Source organism: Pinus tabuliformis, chromosome 1_2 (genome assembly GCF_031772625.1).
Source record: "Pinus tabuliformis cultivar Carrire ecotype Pingquan chromosome 1_2, CPIR1, whole genome shotgun sequence".
Lineage (NCBI taxonomy): Eukaryota > Viridiplantae > Streptophyta > Pinopsida > Pinales > Pinaceae > Pinus > Pinus tabuliformis.
This window is the reverse complement of record NC_142298.1, coordinates 799,258,857-799,277,421: the sequence shown is the minus strand read 5'-3', so window position 1 is coordinate 799,277,421 and position 18,565 is coordinate 799,258,857. Positions and strand designations below refer to the sequence as shown.

At 38.5% G+C, this 18,565-nt stretch overlaps 1 protein-coding gene across 1 annotated transcript in view; it reads right to left on the bottom strand.

Annotated features, from left to right (window-relative positions):
• Nucleotides 1-981: 981 nt before the first annotated feature.
• The window catches only part of LOC149208310 (uncharacterized), a 161,631-nt gene continuing 144,047 nt past the window's right edge, over nt 982-18,565 (bottom strand). Inside the window, exon 6 of the mRNA XM_089394050.1 lies at nt 982-1,311. Within this exon, the coding sequence (XP_089250176.1) occupies nt 1,051-1,311 (261 nt within the window). The 3' untranslated portion in view covers nt 982-1,050. The remainder of the gene's footprint in view (nt 1,312-18,565) is intronic.

The window sequence follows — 18,565 nt, the reverse complement described above, 5'->3', positions numbered from 1 at the left end:
GGGAAATAACTTATCATAAATAAGTAGGAGAAATAAATCAATTATTACAGCGAATTTTCACATTAGCAAGAGCCAAGATGTCCCAAATGGATGGAGTGAAAACTCGCTGGGGCTACTCCTTGAGTCTAATCAATACAAGCTAAAGTGTGCCGCCAGAGACTGGAACCTGGGTGGATGGGTTGACAAGCCACAATCCCAACCACTCGAGCTAAGAATTTCATCATTTTATTTGAACTAATTTGTATCATTCTCAAGGTGCAATTTCATGTGCAAACACAATGAAGAATACTGAACTTTATATTCTAACTAAAAATATTGTTTGCACCCATATAAAGCCCTGCAATTTCAAATGTTGCACATGAACCAAGTGATTATAACTCCAAAAAATGTTGACAATTAACAAACTAAATACGTTGCAAGCCAAACACAATAATTTATTTGGAAGATTTACCTGAATATGAGAAGACAGCACCGAAGTTATCTAATGTGATCATTTAAAGAAATAGCAAAACAAGTTCCATTGCCACCTATAATATCTCAAAGTGCACTTACCATTGTTAGAAGACAAACATTGCTATCTTAGATGATATAACAAACAATATGTTGGCATTAATGTTCATGTAGTTTCTTGAGTCATATCAATAAAAATGTATTCTTGGATGGTTTTCCATAGTTTGATGAAACTCACAAGTCTCTTCAGACCTCCTAGTCCTGATATGTTACTCTATAGTTGATGGTCATCTGTTTCTGGATCCAAATTTTACAACATGACTATTATTGGCAGTCATTCTAAACAAGATGAGATTGTTCAGCAGTTTACCAGCAAGCTAGAGTTGGCACATGTCAGTACACTATATCAATTACTATGAATACTAATTAACGTTTGAGTAATCAAAACCATTTTGTTAACATCAATATCTGTGTGTGAGTTTTTGTAAGAACTTTGTTAATGAACGGGGCAGGGAAATACATTTCAATTGCTAAAGGTATTCCTTTATTTTTTATGCTGACTTGTACAAGCTCCATAATATTTACGTAAGTTTTTCTCCTCTAATACAACAAGACATTCTTAATAAGTCTGAGTGAATCATTAAGTATTTGTTTTTTAATGTAATGATCCATAATCATGTTGAGATATACAAACAAGCATACCTCGTATGAGCCATATCCATTAAGAAGTAGAGGATCTGTGCCATCTAGTTTTACCAGATCTTTTCTATAAACAATGGAAATTGGCACTTGTGTTCCATCAGAAGCTACAGCCCATTTTCGAAGAGTTTCATATTTCTCCTTGTCAAAACCTCCCAAAACCTGCAGAATGGGTCAAAGCAAATGATCATTCAAACAGAAGGACAGAAAAAAAGAAAAAGAAAAATTATAAAATCTCAAATCCTGCAGATTTGTTGAGTTCAATGATATACATATTGTTGGGAACTTTGGAAACTTTGCTACTTTTATTAAGTCAAGAGCATTTCAAAATATATTCTGAAATACAAGAACAGTTTGCTTACATAAAGAAGTGAATAATAGACAAATTCATGTTTGGACATCTGCGATCTGTGTAGAGTTGTAGTATCAAAAGTATGAAGTATCTTCATAATGTAACATCAATTAGTATGAAGGAAACTAAGGCTATAGCCTATAACTATGCGAATGAATATTTTATAAAATATACAGACGCAGAAGCCGAACTGGAACAAAGCAACATTTTGTAACATAGAATCTTTTTGTTACATGTTTACAGACAGATACTTGGGAAATTCTCCCAAAACTGTGCACAAAAATTAAAAATGCACTACCACGTGAATATGTCTTTACACAATCTTTCCAAGAACACCATGAAAATTAGAAGTGACCAAGCTAATGCTTGAGTGCGAGTTGAGGTCCATTTTTTACTCTATAAATAATTAACAGTTCGAGATTGAAGCTCTTGGTTATTGCTTGCTCTTTCCTCTTGAAGATCGTCCCTTGATCATTTGACCTATCTGAAGTTTGAACATCTCTAATGGTTTGTGCCACAACTTGCGTCTCATCTTGGAATTCTGGAGCGAACAGCCCATTAATTGAGAGAAACATATGTATTTTATTAATAACTTTTGAATGATGATGGTTTAACTTTACACTGAGGGTCCTTGGCTTATATACTGCCATGGATACCCTTTTGGGAAAAGGCATGATCTTATGATCGTGCCCTTTTGTCTTAATTGACCTAAAATTACCCTAATTAATTTTTACATAACATTGCCTTCCTCTTGAAAAGATGCTTTGTCCTCAAAGCATGCTGCATACGTAACGTCGGGTGTTTTTGGAGAAATGCTTTTGTCTCCCAAGAGGCTTCTTCTTCTAGCAAATTCTTCCACTTGATCAGGTATTCTTTAGTTACTTGAGATCGTAACCTCCTTTCTCGAGTGGTAGCAATTCCTTCTGGTTCTAATATGAACTTCCCTTCATCATCTAATATCCGAAGCATTGTATGTGCTGATTGGTGTTTGCCCAATGCCTTTTTAAGACAAGATACATGGAAAATGTAGTAAACTCGACTATTATCTGGGAAGCTTACGTTGTATGCTATTTAGCTGATCTTTTTGTTAATATGATATGGTCCATAAAACTTTGGCGCTAATTTGTTTTTTCCTTTTGTTTTAGGGATAATTGCTTGTAAGGCTGAAGTTTAACAAATACCCATTCTCCAACTTCAAATTCTCTCTTTGTTCTATGTCATTCGACCTTTTGTTTAATGTGATTTCTTGCAATACTTATATTTTCTTTTAATGTTTGAAAAACTTTTTGGGTTTCTTCTAATTTCTCCTTAACTACTGGAACTTTTATCTCAGAAATGGCCAAATCCTTCCATTTAGGAGGTTCATATCCATACAAAGCTTGAAATGGGGTCATCTTTGCGAAAGTGTGATAAGATAAATTGTACCACCATTCAGTGAGATGTAACCACTGAGCCCACTTATTTTGTTTGTTTGTTGCATAATAACGAAGCTAAGCTTCTAAGCACTTATTGACAATTTCTGTTTGACCATCTGTTTGAGGGTGATATGCAGAACTCATGTTGAGGTATGTTCCAATATGTTTGAAAAGCTCCTTCCAAAAATTCCCTTTAAACTTGGCATCTCTATCACCAATAATGACTTTAGGAAATCCATGTAATTTGTAGACATTCTTGCAAAATATCTCGGTGATCTCTTTTTTGGAATCCAATTTCTTCATTCCTATGAAGTGTACATACTTTGTGACTCTGGGTACTACTACAAGAATTTTATCTTTTCCATCTGACATGGGTAATCCTTCAATAAAATCCATTGATATTTCTTCCCATTTTTGGTTTGGAATATTTGAAGGGTGGAGCAAACCTAGGGTCATAATGTTCTCACTTTTATTTCGCTGACATTGATCACATTCTGCTACATATTTTTTAATATCATTATTCATTCCCTTCCAAAAAAATGATTGACGTGCATTATAGTAGGTTTTAACGAAACCTACATGTCCAGATGACATTGAATCATGGGACTCTTTCAGAACCTTAACTTTAAATTTTGAATTTGGACTTAGGTAAATCCTTCCCTTGTACCACAAAATATCATTTTTCCATTCGAATTTTGAATTCTGAGGGAGGTTATTGATTATAGCAATTTTTTCTGGATTTTTCACATACTCACTTCAGATTTCATTAAGTCATTCTGGGATTATAGATGAGACTGCAAACAAGGATGTTTCTTCATATTTTCTGGAGAGAGCATCTGTGACTACATTGTCCTTTCCCCTTTTATATAATATCTCCATGTCAAAAGAAGCAATTTTTTCAATCCACTTTTGTTGTTCTTGTTAAAATTGGCAACTAGGGCCAAACTCCATGTGGGCCAGCTTTTTATTGGATCCCTCTCATCGAAAGGTGTAGGATTGATCTAAATATCATCCGATTCCGATAAGTATTTATGGAGATATGAATTTATTTTGATAATGGAATTATTATCAAGCCGACCAGCAACTTATGTAGGCTCAAGAAGCCCAAACGTCATGTCTATTCAACCTATACGTTTTTGGTATAAATAGAAGAGGATTTGATGTCATTTGGAAGACACACTCTTGAGGTGATCTCCTCCTCTCCACGTCTTGGGTTTTTGGAGGAGTGAGACACCAAGAGTAATACGTTGGCCTAATGGTGATGCCCTAGCCGCAGGTCGATCTACGCAGCAAACAGAGACACCTATACATTGTCTAAGGAGATTCATACGTAGTCCAAAGTTGCAGTCTAGGAGGGTTCCTTATGCAACTAAAGGAGGCTCTTACATGCAGTAAAGGGGAGGCCTTGTCCGTAGTCCTAAGTGCCCTAATTACAGGCTTGACCTACTGCTCTTGAAGAGCCCTCATCCATAGTCCAACAAGGAGTATTCTGGCCACAAATAAGCCATGCCCTAGCTGCAGTCAAGGGAGCTCCTATACACTGTCAACGTGGTTAAGGAGAGGCCTAATACACGCTGTCAAGAAGCCTTATGAACTGGCCCTAACACGTTGTCAAGAAGCCTTATGAACTGGCCCTAACATGCTGTCAAGAAGCCTTATGAACTAGCCCTAATATACTATTCAAGAAACCTTATGAATAGGCCCTAACACGCTGTCAAAAAGCCTTATGAACTGGCCCTAACACGCTGTTCAAGAAGCCTTATGAACATGCCCTAATATGTTGTTCAAGAAGCCTTATGAACAGGCCTTAACACACTGTACAGAAGCCTTATACACTACATTATCCAGAAGTAAAACACAGTTAAAGGAGACATGTAACACTTGGCCTCCGAATCTAGTAGCCGTAGTCAAGAAGTGAAATGAACTCGGGTACAGGGACCAACATTCAAAGGTGATAGAGAGCAGCAAGGTCATCAAATAGACAATCTCAGCATAGAGATGTCTCTGAGGTACAGGCGTAACTAGGAGGTGTAAATGATGAACAGCAGTGATAGAATGGCATACCTGTAGCAGCCCTAACATAATGAATAGCAGTGATAGAATGCCATTTGTTAGGACAGCAGCATGATGATGATGCACATTAGAAGGGCAGCATGATGATGGATAAGATCATGGACATGGGCAGCATGATGATAATCATGATTAGTGCAACATGGTGTAGTATGCAGTGGTACAGCAAGAGAACCAAATGCAGCACGATGATAGGTGGAGTCACCTTGGAGAATCAGTTGAAGCAGCATGTCTTCAACTGATCTCATCGTTATACGAAATGATCTATGCTAGATCTAGATAAGTGTAAGTGTTGACTTCTGTTGTAAATGTACTATTTCTCTCTCTCTTTCTCTGTTGAACTTTGAAGAACATAAAAGAAGAATTGATCAAGGGTTTCCCCACATTGTGGGGTTTGTCCTTGGCTAGCACCACATCTTGTGTTCTCTTGTCTTGGCTTGTCTTCTGCGATTTATATTTATGTTCTATCTACAGTTTATCTTAATGCTGATGTGATTGCTAACCGTGAAAATTTAAATAAATTGCTCTAGCATAGAACATACCTAAACTTAACATGGTATCAGAGCTGAGGCGAAGACAATGCCCAAGAAAGAGTGAAAGAGCAATCACCAAAGATAGTTGGGACAAGACAAAGGGATCAATGAGTTCCTCATAATTCACCCAGGGTGAAGTCTAGGCAGAGAATTTTATCAGAATGGCGCAGCGGAAGGTTCTGATGGCCCATCTAAAGATCACTTCATTAGGAAGTTCGGATCTAAGGCTGGAAGGAAAGGCAGATGCTTTGGTTGCAATAAGTTCGGCCATCGTGCGAAGGAGTGTCTGAAGGATAGGGACACATCTCTTGATGAAGAAAACAATCATTCCAAGGACATCTTCAATGATCAAAGGAATGACTGGTAATGCAGGTCATCAAGGAAATGGTCAACTCTTCAAAGAAAGCAAGGAGCCCCAAAATCACATTTATGTACCTGATCGCAAGAAGAACTGGTGTCCATCTCAAAAATGGAAGCCAAAGGCTTTAGGGTGGCACTCATTGATGGAAAAGTACACAGATTCTTTTTAAAGATGTTTTAGAATTCAGGGTTTTATCAAGTCCACTGGGGACCATGTCCATTGACTCAGCGCCGGAGGTCTGTAAGTCAGATTGTGACCGGGATGCCTGAATTCAAAAAGAGCATGAAGGTACATGTCTGAGTTGTACCAAAGGAAAATCTTAGAAGGGGACCATTCGCCTCATGTAGCAGGTCCACAGGTTTGGAACAACCCGTGAAGTTTGAGATTCATGAACGAGAATCTCATGTATACAGAAAGCCCTCTATGGCTTGAAGCAAAACACCTCGGGCGTAGTATGAGAGGATTGATAGCTGTTTGATGAAGCTGAGATTCACTAGGAGTGAAACCAATCCAAACCATTACCCGAAGGTTGTGGTTGATAGACCTCTCATACCAACACCTTATGCGGACGAACTATTTCGAACAAGTGCAGACCCTCTCATTTGCAAAAGTAAGAGGGAGTTGGATTCCGGACATATATTTTGCATTTAGCATGGTGAGCTCATATTTGGTTGAGCCTCACTGGATTGGTGCCAAGAATCTTCTGAGATATCTTCGAGGCAAAATCTCTCATGGATTGAGATACACTGTCAAAAATATGAAAACTGCATGATTATTCGAATGTTGACTGGGCAGGCAATGTGGAGGATCACTAGAGCTCTTTTCAGTGTTGGTTCTCTTTGGATTCTGCTTCGATATCATGGATGAGCAGGAAGCAGAAGTCGGTTGTTATAAGTACTGCTGAGACCGGATACATAACTACGAGTATGACCTCGTATGAAGTTGCCTGGTTGTGGAAACTCTTCAGTGAGTACACATGATGAATACCACTGTGATTCTCTGTGACAACCAGAGGTGGGATTCGATTATTGAGGAATCTTGTATTCGACGATTGCTCCAACAGATAGACATCAGATACTGCCTTATCTGGGATATGGTAAGTCGATGAGCAAGGAGGCTCCATCGCATTAAGATGATGTACAGGTCGATACACTTTGTCAGAGCCCCGGGGAAAGATCAAATTTGTGATTTTCTCGAATGACTTGGAGTCGTCGAGAGACCCTTGTACAAGGGTCCTGCATGTTGCATACATTGAGCTCTAGGAGCTCTGGGGGCTTGCGGTTCTTACTGGAGCAACATATGACCACAGGGTGACTCACCCTCCCCTGGTGGTGTACACTGGGACAGGATGATTTGCTCTCCTATGAAACAAGATGACTCGCTCTCTTGTGGGACAAGATGATTCGCTCTCTTGTGGGACAGGATGATTTTCTCTCCTATGTAGCAAGATGATTAGTTCTCTTGTGAGGTCTGGATGATGTGTTCTCCATGACGATTATGTAGCAGGATGATTAGCTCTCCTGTGAGGCCTGGATGATGTGTTCTCCATGGCGATTGTGTAGCAGGATGATTAGTTCTCCTGTGAGGACAAGATTGATTAAGTTCTCCTGTCAAGGCATCCTACCCATGCAGTATGGGACTCATGGGAAGTACCTCTCATCTAATCAATGAGTAGAGAAATGAGGATAGGGACCATAGTAGTACCGATGGATGCATCGTTGTATCTACCTGTAATATCCCTCCCCTTAATAATAAATAATAAATAATAAAGATAATAAATAATAAATAATAATATATAATAAATAATACAAATAAATAAATAATAAATAACAAATCACTTAATAATAAATAATAAAAATAATAAATCATAAATGTTAAATAATAAATGATATTTAAAAATATACAAGGAAGGATAATAAAAAAATATAAAAATTAAAATAGTAATAACCATACTAAAACTCTAAATAAGAATAAATAGAAATAAAACAAGAAAACTATAAGAAAAGAAGGAAATAAAATAAGAAAAGCTAAAAATCAAAGAAAAGTAAAGAAATAAAACAAGAAAGCTAAAAATCAAAAGAAAGTTGCATGTAGACACATGGAGTGTGTGCATGTGGTTCCCTTCCAATGTTGTTCTATTAATAGATGGTGAGAAGATGAGAGGCATTCCTACATTCCATGATTCTGAGATTCTATCTTGCATTCTCTTTGGGAGAATGGTGTTCTAAGACTTAGGAGTCACTGACAGTAGTACGTTGATTGAGGCTCGGGGGGTGGCCAGTTGTAGCAAATCCTTGCGCAGTTGAGCCTATGGTTGGGTGGAGAGTCGTCCCCAAAACCTTGTTGCGGTAAGCCTACTTCTACCACAGGTAAGCACTATTCATAGTTGAATTTAGTTTTATTAATTACATGTTTATTGGGCTAGGTAAGTGCCACTCTCATTTAAATTTAATGTTAAATTAGATATTTATTTTTGGACTGTTACACTACTGTACACCCTATGCTAGGATGAACTTCATTGATCTGGGATCAATGATACTAGTTTGGGACCAGTGTTAGGAGTTTTACCTACTATGACGCTGACTTCGGGTCGGTTGAGACTGGTCTGGGACTAGTGGTACATACTCTAAGACTGACTTAGGGTCAATGGAAGACTGGTCTGGGGCCAGTGAGAGTGGTACATGCTATGACGCTGACTTCGAGTCGGTTGAGACTGGTCTAGGACCAGTGGTACACTCTCTAAGACTAATGACACTGCTCTGGGACCAGTAGTAGGAGTGGTGCCCACTATAATGTTGACTTTGGGTCAACGGAGACTGGTCTGGGACCAGTGGTACGCACTCTGAGACTAACTTCGGGTCAGTGGAGAATGGTATGAGACATTCTCGATTAATTCTTCTTCTTCATGGTTCAGCAGAGCTAAGTTGAGCAGAGCAGAGCAGAGCTAGCAAAGCCAGCAGAGCTGGCAAAGCTGAGCAGAGCTGGGCAGAGCTAGCGAAGCCGAGCAGAGCTGGGCAGAGCTGGGCAGGGCAGTGCAGGGCACTAATGGCAGAGATAGTACAGTTGGACATATGGATCAGTGGATGGAGTTCTCCCTAGTTGAGAGGGAGTGTTAAAATTGGAAACTAGGACCAAACTCCATGTGGGTCAGCTTATTTATGGCAGCTGATATTTTTATTGGATCCCTCTCGTCGAGAGGTGTAGGATTGATCTAAAGATCATCCGATTCCGATAAGTATTTATGGAGACATGAGTTTATTTTGATTATGGAATTATTATCAAACCAACCAGCAACTTATGTAGGCTCAAGAAGCCCAAACGTCATGTCTATTCAACCTATACGTTTTGGTATAAATAGAAGAGGATTGATGTCATTTGGAAGACACACTCTTGAGGTGATCTCCTCCTCTCCACGTCTTAGTTTTTTGGATAAGGAGTGAGACACCAAGAGTAATATGGTGGCCTAATGGTGATGCCCTAGCCGCAGGTCGATCTACGCAGCAAACAGAGACACCTATATGTTGTCTAAGGAGATTCATATGTTGTCCAAAGTTGCAGTCTAGGAGGGTTCCTTATGTAGCTAAAGGAGGCTCTTACACGCAGTAAAGGGGAGGCCTTGTCCGCAGTCCTAAGTGCCCTAACTACAGGCCTGACCTGCTGCTCTTGAAGAGCCCTCATCCGCAGTCCAACAAGGAGTATTTTGGCCGCAGTCAAGCCATGCCCTAGCTGCAGTCAAGGGAGCTCCTATACATTGTCAACATGGTTAAGGAGAGGCCTAATACACATTGTCAAGAAGCCTTATGAACTGGCCCTAACACGTTGTCAAGAAGCCTTATGAACAGGCCCTAACACGCTGTCAAGAAGTCTTATGAACTGGCCCTAATACGTTGTTCAAGAAGCCTTATGAACAGGCCCTAACACACTGTCAAGAAGCCTTATGAACTGGCCCTAAAATGCTATTCAAGAAGCCTTATGAACAGGCCCTAATACACTGCTCAAGAAACCTTATGAACAGGCCCTAACACACTGTACAGAAGCCTTATACACTACACTGTCCAGAAGTAAAACGTAGTCAAAGGAGACATGTAACACTTGGCCTCCGAGTATAGTAGCCACAGTCAAGAAGTGAAATGAACTCGGGTACAGGGACTAGCATTCAAGGGTGATAGAGAGCAGCAAGGTCATCAAATAGACAATCTCAGCATAGAGATGTCTCTGAGGTACAGTCGTAACTAGGAGGCGTAAATGATGAACAACAGTGATAGAATGGCATACCTGTAGCAGCCCTAACACAATGAACAGCAGTGATAGAATGCCATCTGTTAGGACAACAGCATGATGATGATGCACATTAGAAGGGCAGCATGATGATGGATAAGATCATGGACATGGGCAGCATGAAGTTGAATGAGATCATGGACATGAAGGGCAACATGATGATGGATAAGATCATGGACATGGACAGCATGATGATAATCATGATTAGTGCAACATGGTGCAGTATGCAGTGGTACAGCAAGAGAACCAGATGCAGCATGATGATAGGTGAAGGAGTCACCTTGGAGAATCAGTTGAAGTAGAATGTCTTCAACTGATCTCATCGTTATACGAAATGATCTATGCTAGATCTAGATAAGTCAAAATGTTGACCTCTGTTGTAAATGTACTATCTCTCTCTCTTTCTCTGCTAAACTTTGAAGAACATAAAAGAAGAATTGATCAAGGGTTTCCCCACATTGTGGGGTTTGTCCTTGGCTAGCGCCACATCTTGTGTCCTCTTGTCTTGGCTTGTCTTCTGCAATTTATATTTATGTTCTATCTGCAGTTTATCTTAATGCTGATGTGATTGCTAACTGTGAAAATTTAAATAAATTGCTCTAGCATAGAACATATCTAAACTTAACAGTTCTTCAGAGAGCGTTTTTTGTTGGAGGAGGTACTAGAGATTGTTATAGTTTGTTCATATGGATAACTTACTTCCCAAAAGATATCGCCTCCACTAGGCTAGTGTGTGCATAATAGTGAGCATCTCTTTGTTATATGTAGACTTAAGACGTTCTCGCTTATTCAGCTTCCTACATTCAAAAGCTATTGGATGACCATCTTGCATCAATATTGCTCCTATACCAAAACCTGAAGCATCACATTTGATTATAAATGGTTTTGAAAATTCAGTAGTTGCTAATACAAGTGCATTAGACATAATTTCTTTTAAGTCTTCGAAACACTTTTCTGCTTCATCATCCCAGTGAAATGAATTTTTCTTTAGAAGGTTTGTCAGAGGTGCAACTACATGGGCATAGTTTTTAATAAACCTTCGATAGTATCCAGTTAACCCTAAGAAACCCCTTAACTTGGATATGTTAATTGGTTTGGGCCACTCTCTTATAGCCTTGATTTTATTAGGATCTACTTTCACTCCTTCCTTGGATATTATATGTCTGAAATACTCGACTTCCTCTTTCTCGAAGGTGCACTTGGATTTTTTTGCATAAAATTGATGCTCTTCTAATGCAGTGAGAACTTGCTCTAAATGTTGTAGATGCTCCTTCCATGTTTTACTATAAATTAGAATATCATCGAAGAACAATAACACAAATTTCCTTACATAAGGATAGAATATCTCATTCATGGTGGCTTGGAATGTTACTAGAGCATTAGTTAGACCAAACGACATTACCTTAAACTCATAGTGACCTTCGTGTGTACAGAACACAATTTTTGCTATGTCTTCCAACCTTATCCTTATTTGGTAGTACCCTGATCTCAAATCTAATTTTGAGAAGTATTTAGCTCCGCCTAATTCATCCACTATTTCATCGATAAATGGAATTGGAAACTTGTTCTTAATCGTTATCTTGTTTAGCCCTCAATAATCTATGCATAGCCTAAACGATCCATCTTTTTTTCGAACTAATACAACCGGAGCAGCATATGGACTTCTACTTTTTGTGATAATGCCAAATTTTGAAAGATCCTGGACTAATCTCTCAATTTTGGTTTTTTGATGATGTGGATATCGATGTGGTTTGATGTTGATGGGATTTGATCTTAATTTGACTTCGATTGTATGCTTGATTTCTCTTTTAGGAGGCAACTTCATTGGAAGGTCTTGGAACACCTTCTCATGCTTTTGAATTAGTTCTTGAACATTAGGTGATTCTTCTTTAATCGTATTTGAAGTTAGCATTTCTAATTGATGACAATGAACTAAATAAGTTGGTGCTCCTTTCCAGATCATTTTCATCATCTAAGATGATGATACAATTTGATTCTCAGGGGGTTGGAACCCATATAACTTGTATTTCTTCCCTTCCCATTTAAATTTTATAAATTGCTTTTGATGATTGGCAGAGTAAGTGCCTAGGGTTTGTAGCCATTGGATACCTAGGACCACATCCACTCCTCCTAATGGTACAATGTAGAACGGAGACTCTAAATTATAGTCTTGAATATGTAATTTGACTTTATGGCATTTCCCTACCTTTTCAATTTTCTTACCATCAACTACCATAACTTTCATGTTGGGCATAGGAAATGTGAAAATATTGAGACTTTTCGCCATAGTTGAGTCTAAAAAGTTGTGGGTGCTATCGGTATCGATTAGAACCATTACATTGTTTTTTTTATATGACCTTTTAACTTTAATGTTTGGGGTTGCAATATACCTATCATGGCCGATAATGACACTTGCGGAATATTCTCGTTATCTGGTTTTGGAGAAAATTGTGGAGAATCTTCGATCTCTTCTACGTCTGATTCTTCACTGTCTGAATCATTAGTTGTTTCACACTTATACAGGTTCTTGGTTTCTTTTCCCTTAGCACATCTATGTTTAGGGTCCCATTTTTTGCCACAATGTTTGCACTTGCCTTCTTTCATTCTTTGCATTTCCAAGTTAGTTTTTTCTCCTTCACAGAGATGTGGTGGAACATATTTTGTATTATCTGTGTTCACAATTTGGGGAAATCTTCGTCTCAAATATACTCTTTCAACTTTTGGCCACTGCATCTTTTCGTGCTTCTTTTCAGCAGATTTTGCCTTTTGTCTTGCTACTTCTATAGAAGTGATGTCATGAAGCTCAAGCTCGGCCTAGAGATGGGGTTTAAGTCCCATGATGTATGATTGAATGAGACGAGTTTCTGATAATCCAGGTACTCGTGTAGCTAAAGTTTCCCATTCTCGAGTGTATTCGTCCACATCTCCTTTTTGTTGTAGTCTAGTGAGTGCTGAGAATAACTCTTCTTCCTTGACACCTTGAAACCTCTTAAAGAATGCATTTTTGAATTTCTTCCAACTGATAGCAAGTGTCGTCTTTTTCCACCACATATACCAATTATATGCTTTGCCTTCCATTTGCATGGACACATGCCTGATCTTTTCATCATCATTGTCAATATTGTAAACCTCAAAATATTCTTCTGCTTTATTGAACCATGCAACATTGCACTTCTCGTTACCATCAAATTTGGAGAGCTCAAGTTTTGCTCTTCATTGATATGTAGCAATTGGTGGAGTGAATAAGGGGTATTGATTCGCGAACTGCATATTTTGAAAATCCGTGTTACTATTTTGTTAATGGGGTATGGACGATGCTTTTGGAAACTCGGGTTTCTTATGTGAGTATGATGAATTTGATGTATCTGGCGAATTGAGATGTTGAGTAGCTTCATTATTCTGGGGAATTTGATCAGGCGTAATATTCAACTTGTCACAAATACAGGTCAACATCACCATTGCTTGATTATGATATAGATCCACCTTATTTGAAAGGATTGCATGCTCCTTTTTAAATTCGTTATGGTTCTGCTCGAGCTAACTCTCTATTCTCTTTGTTGTATCTTGGATCTCCTTGATTTCATTGGAATGTCTAGTAGCCTTATTGTCAAGATCAATAAATGTTTTACTAAAATCGGCCATCAACATTGATGACGACATTGATCGGGTATGAGGTGGAGTATACTTATCTAGCTTAACCTTTATTCTTAACTTGACCCTAATTTTTTTAATAAATATATAAATAATAATTAATAAAAAATATATAATAATTATAATTAATTAATTATTAATTAATCACTCTATAAACATTACAATTAATATAGAATGATTATAACCTTAGACGTATGATGTCGAGGGTATGTAAAGTGGACAAAAAGGTGGCTGAGAGGATTGATGAGGGAATAGAAACAGAATGGGGACAAATCCACAACAACAAGGGACAACATAGATGGTGGAAGGCATGGCAAAAAAAAGGGTGTGAAGATCCAAGGCTCGAGAGAGAGCTTGACAGCGGAATTTTGCGGCAGGGGAAGAAATATGGTCGGGCGATGGCGGTGGTCAAACAGGGACTACGAAACAGTGATACAAAATGTGACAGAAAATGAATGGAAGTGGGTTATGGTAAAAGGGAACAACGGCCAACGGACGAGATTATGGTATAAGGGAAAACATGGTGTCAAGTGGACGGAAATGGTCAGCGGCTAGGAACAAGTGACTGGACGATGGAGAAAGATGATGTAGCGTGAAACAATTCACTGTGCAGCACGAATATTTTTTTTGAGAGTCGTAAACTTGCTCTGATACCAAATGGAGCGAACAACCCATTAATTAACAGAAGAATATGTATTTTATTAATAAATTTTGAATGATGATGGTTTACACTGAGGATCCCTGGCTTATATACTGCCATGGGTACCCTTTCAGGAAAGGGCATAATCTTATGATCGTGCCCTTTCATCTTAATCGACCTAAAATTACCCTAATTAATTTTTACATAACAGATTCTCCTCATCCCCACCTATATCAATGTCATCTGAATGTTGATTCTGGCTATTTGCATCAGAAATTACTGGCCTAGAACACTCCTCATACTTAGAATCTTAGCCTCCCACATTCAGGTGGAGGTTGGATCTACCTAAAGCTTGACATCTGAATCTTTATCCATTGTTGGCTGCTCAATAATTTTGAATTTGGAAAACGTTTAGGACAGTCCAACTTCCTCATCAACAGCAATATCTATACTAAAGCTCTCCATATTGGTGTCAATATCAACAAACTTGTGGGGCTTATGATTGTTGTTGTAACCTGTGATCATCATATTTTTGCTCTTTGGGTCTGTATATTCCTACTAGGAAAATAACAGTAAATACAAAAACATGAACTAGTAACAACAAATAAAATTTAACACACATGCACAAATCAGTACACCAAAGAAACTAGACAAAAATGTTGAGACAATTTATTAATATCAAGAAATTTGGGTACAAGTGAAAGAGAACAATGGAACCTCGGCTTGCTTTTGTAAGCTATGCAAAACCCAGGTGAAAGAGTGCTGACCCAAGTGCTAGAATGGCTCCCCACAAAATCTACGCACTTCCAAAAAAAAATTGTCAACTACTGCTAGAATGGAACTAGAATTCTGCCCTCAATATTGCACATAAAACCATGCAAAAATAACCTTGGTCTCCTTTCACCAAACCCACAAAAACCAAAAGAGGGTTCGGGTTGATTACAGTTGACTCGGAAGCTCCCAAAAAGTGCAAGTTGCCCACTCTAGCTGGCTGTGCGCACTACAGGAAGTCTTTTGTTGTTGGATTCCCAATTCCTCCATTGAAATTCCTCCCTAAATCCCTGTAAAAATATCCTCTGGAAATACCTTATTCCTCAGGCCACCTAGCTCCTCCAAACTCCTCTTCGTCCAACCCCTGCATAGCCTCTGCTTAGTGACCTCTACGCACTACCAAAATGGAAAAATTCATCCTAGGAAATAGCCTCAACTTTTGTCCTGCAAAATCTTATCAATACTCCTACCTCAATAAGGGAAATCTCTCTGCAAACATCCAAATCCTCCAACCCACACCTGTTGTTGCAATTATGCTCATGAATTGCCTCTGCGCCAATGAAATGCGCAGAGTTGGGTAGACTTCTGCAATGAAGCCCAAATGGAAGCCTTGAATTGAGCTCCCAAATTACCTCACTAGGTAGACACTTGAAGTTCTCCAAAATGAGGGTGGAAATTCCACTTGGAATTCCTGTGCTAAACAACACTACTCTACTTGTCCTCAACAACTACAAGAGAGTTCAATTTCTAAGTTAGATAGACAAAAGATGCAAAACGAAGGCCTCCTTCCCTTATTTATAATTGTTGGTCCCCTCTCCCTTGGTGGACCCCATCTTCCACCAAATTGTACCCCTTTCTTCTCTCTCCTCCTTCACAAGTGTGAATTGCCTCTTAAGGGTCGAATTGCCTCCTTTTGTGGCCACCACATTCCACTAAGGTTGCAATTTTTCCTTTTTCTCCTAATTCCCAATGCCAAAAATGCCTCCAAAACCAAAATTGTCAAGATTGTGTTATTCCTAAATAATTTATGAAATTGGGGATATCATAGGATCTAACTTGGTTCTTTCTTCATCTAGAATTCAAGAGTAGGTAATAGAACCAAAGATTTTAAGATGGTCAACTATGGGCTTTCTTCTAGACCACACTTCCTCTAGAGTCTTTTGTTTCATCACAATTGATAGAGATCTATTCAACAAGTGTACTATTGTGAACACTGTGTTGGCCGAAAACTTATTCAGAAAGCACTTGTTTTCAACATACACAACCATCTCTATGATAGTGTGGTTCCACCTTTCGATTACTCCATTCTGTTGTAAAGTGTAAGGCATGGTGAACTATCTTTTGATCCCATGTTTAGCAAAAAGTTACCAAATTCTTTAAAACAAAATTCACCACCACTATCAAACCTAAGAGAGGTAATGTGACAACCTAACTTTTTTTCTACTAAGACTTTAAACTTTTGAAATTCTTAAACACATTAGATTTCAATTTTAAAAAATACACCAACATTTTACTATTCTAGTCATCACCAAACACAAGGAAATAACTAGCAGTGATGATTGATGTCATATTCAATGGTCCACAAATATATGCATGAGCCAATTGAAGGACTCTCTATCCTCACCACACTTTTCCTTCATCAAATGTTGCTCTGCGCTACTTTTCTCTGCCTGGAAAGCTCCATAAAATCCCTAGATCTATTGTTTAATGTTTAAAAGTCCATCTACCAGATCCTCTCATGGAAACTAAGAGAGGTAGGTCAAGTTGAGGTGCCTGTACCTCTAATTCCATATTGTATTCATATATGAGGCATTCTTAGTTGCTTGTGAATGCTCTTTGACTTTTTCAATATCCACCAATCTAAACAATCTGCGTTCTTGACACCAAGAACAATAGTCTTCTTAGTCACCTTGCCAACTATGTAGGACTTGTGACTGCAAAAGTTGATAGCTATTTGAGGGAAATGCTACATAATCTAACAAACTTAAAGCAGATTAAGCTCTATACCTAGCATGTAGTATATATTGAAAAATATTATCAATCTTCTTCTAAAATAAATCTGCACATTTCCTTTTCCAACGACTATATAATCCTCTCAACCACCAAAGACAATGCATCCTTGGAAGAACAAGACATGTACATTGTGAATTAGTCCTTCTTGTTAGTTGTAAAGACCATAAACTGAAATAAGGTGATAAGCAGAACAGAAATACAGTAACCGTAAGGGATTTTGAACACCTACCTGAACTGCTACCTGCTCCGATGTAGTTGATGACGCCGCGGTTATTCTGATCCAATTACCGGGAAACCAATTCCTCCCAGCCAGACTGAGCAGAGCCTGGCTGCTCAATCCAGTAAGCTTCTCGTAGGAGCTCATTGCCCCCATGCCCAGAACCTCAGACCGAGTAAAGCTCTTCCAATGGTCAATCTTATTCCTCTGGTTTGTACTCCTGATTTCCTGCTCCTGGTGTTCTCCTGCCCTCCACTCTCGGTTTTCCCTCCCCCGTTCTCAGCCCCATCTCGGCGGTTTTATAGCCAGGGCTAAGCGGTGGCCGCCCTGTACACCTACGACTCCACCGCTTACTCCCGCGGTGACAGCTTCCTCCAGCCGTGAGTCATCCTCCCGTACAGGTGATTATAGGAAGCACTTAGATTTATAACCTTAGAATTTCACTTTATAACTTTCGCCCTTTTCTAATTTTATAATATTGAGTACTTTACCATAAACTTCATTTATGTTTGTTTTCTTTTTAATATAAACTTTAGAATTTTAGGTTAATTAATATTGATATTAATACTTGATTTTTGTTCTATTTTATATAATAAATTTTTTTTTATTTATTATTATATATATATTTATTTTTATTATTTATTTATTTTTATTTTTTTATACAGGAGCATATAATATGTGTTTTTAAGGACGGGTCGTTACATTAGTGAAATGACTTGATGCACCTCGATTAATGAACCAAACAGATGACATTGGCTGATCTGCATGTGTCATTTCCATAAAGGCATAGTAGGTTGACTCCTCCTTTGCATGCTCTGTGACATCATCCTATTGCTAACACCCTCCCTAGTTTGTTTTGTAGTCAAACAACCTCTTTTTGCAATGCTTCTTCATATGGCCCACCTTGTCACAGTAACAAGAATTGATGATCTTTCAATACGTGGTGACATCCTGATCACTGCTATATCCTTTCTCCTTGGCCCATTTACCTTTTGCCTTTAATTTGGCAACTCGAAATGCTCTATCTCACTGCCACTACCGAATTGTTTCTTCCATTTGTCTTATTATAAGAGCTTATATAGCAAAGATCATCAAAATTCAAGTCAACATTCATC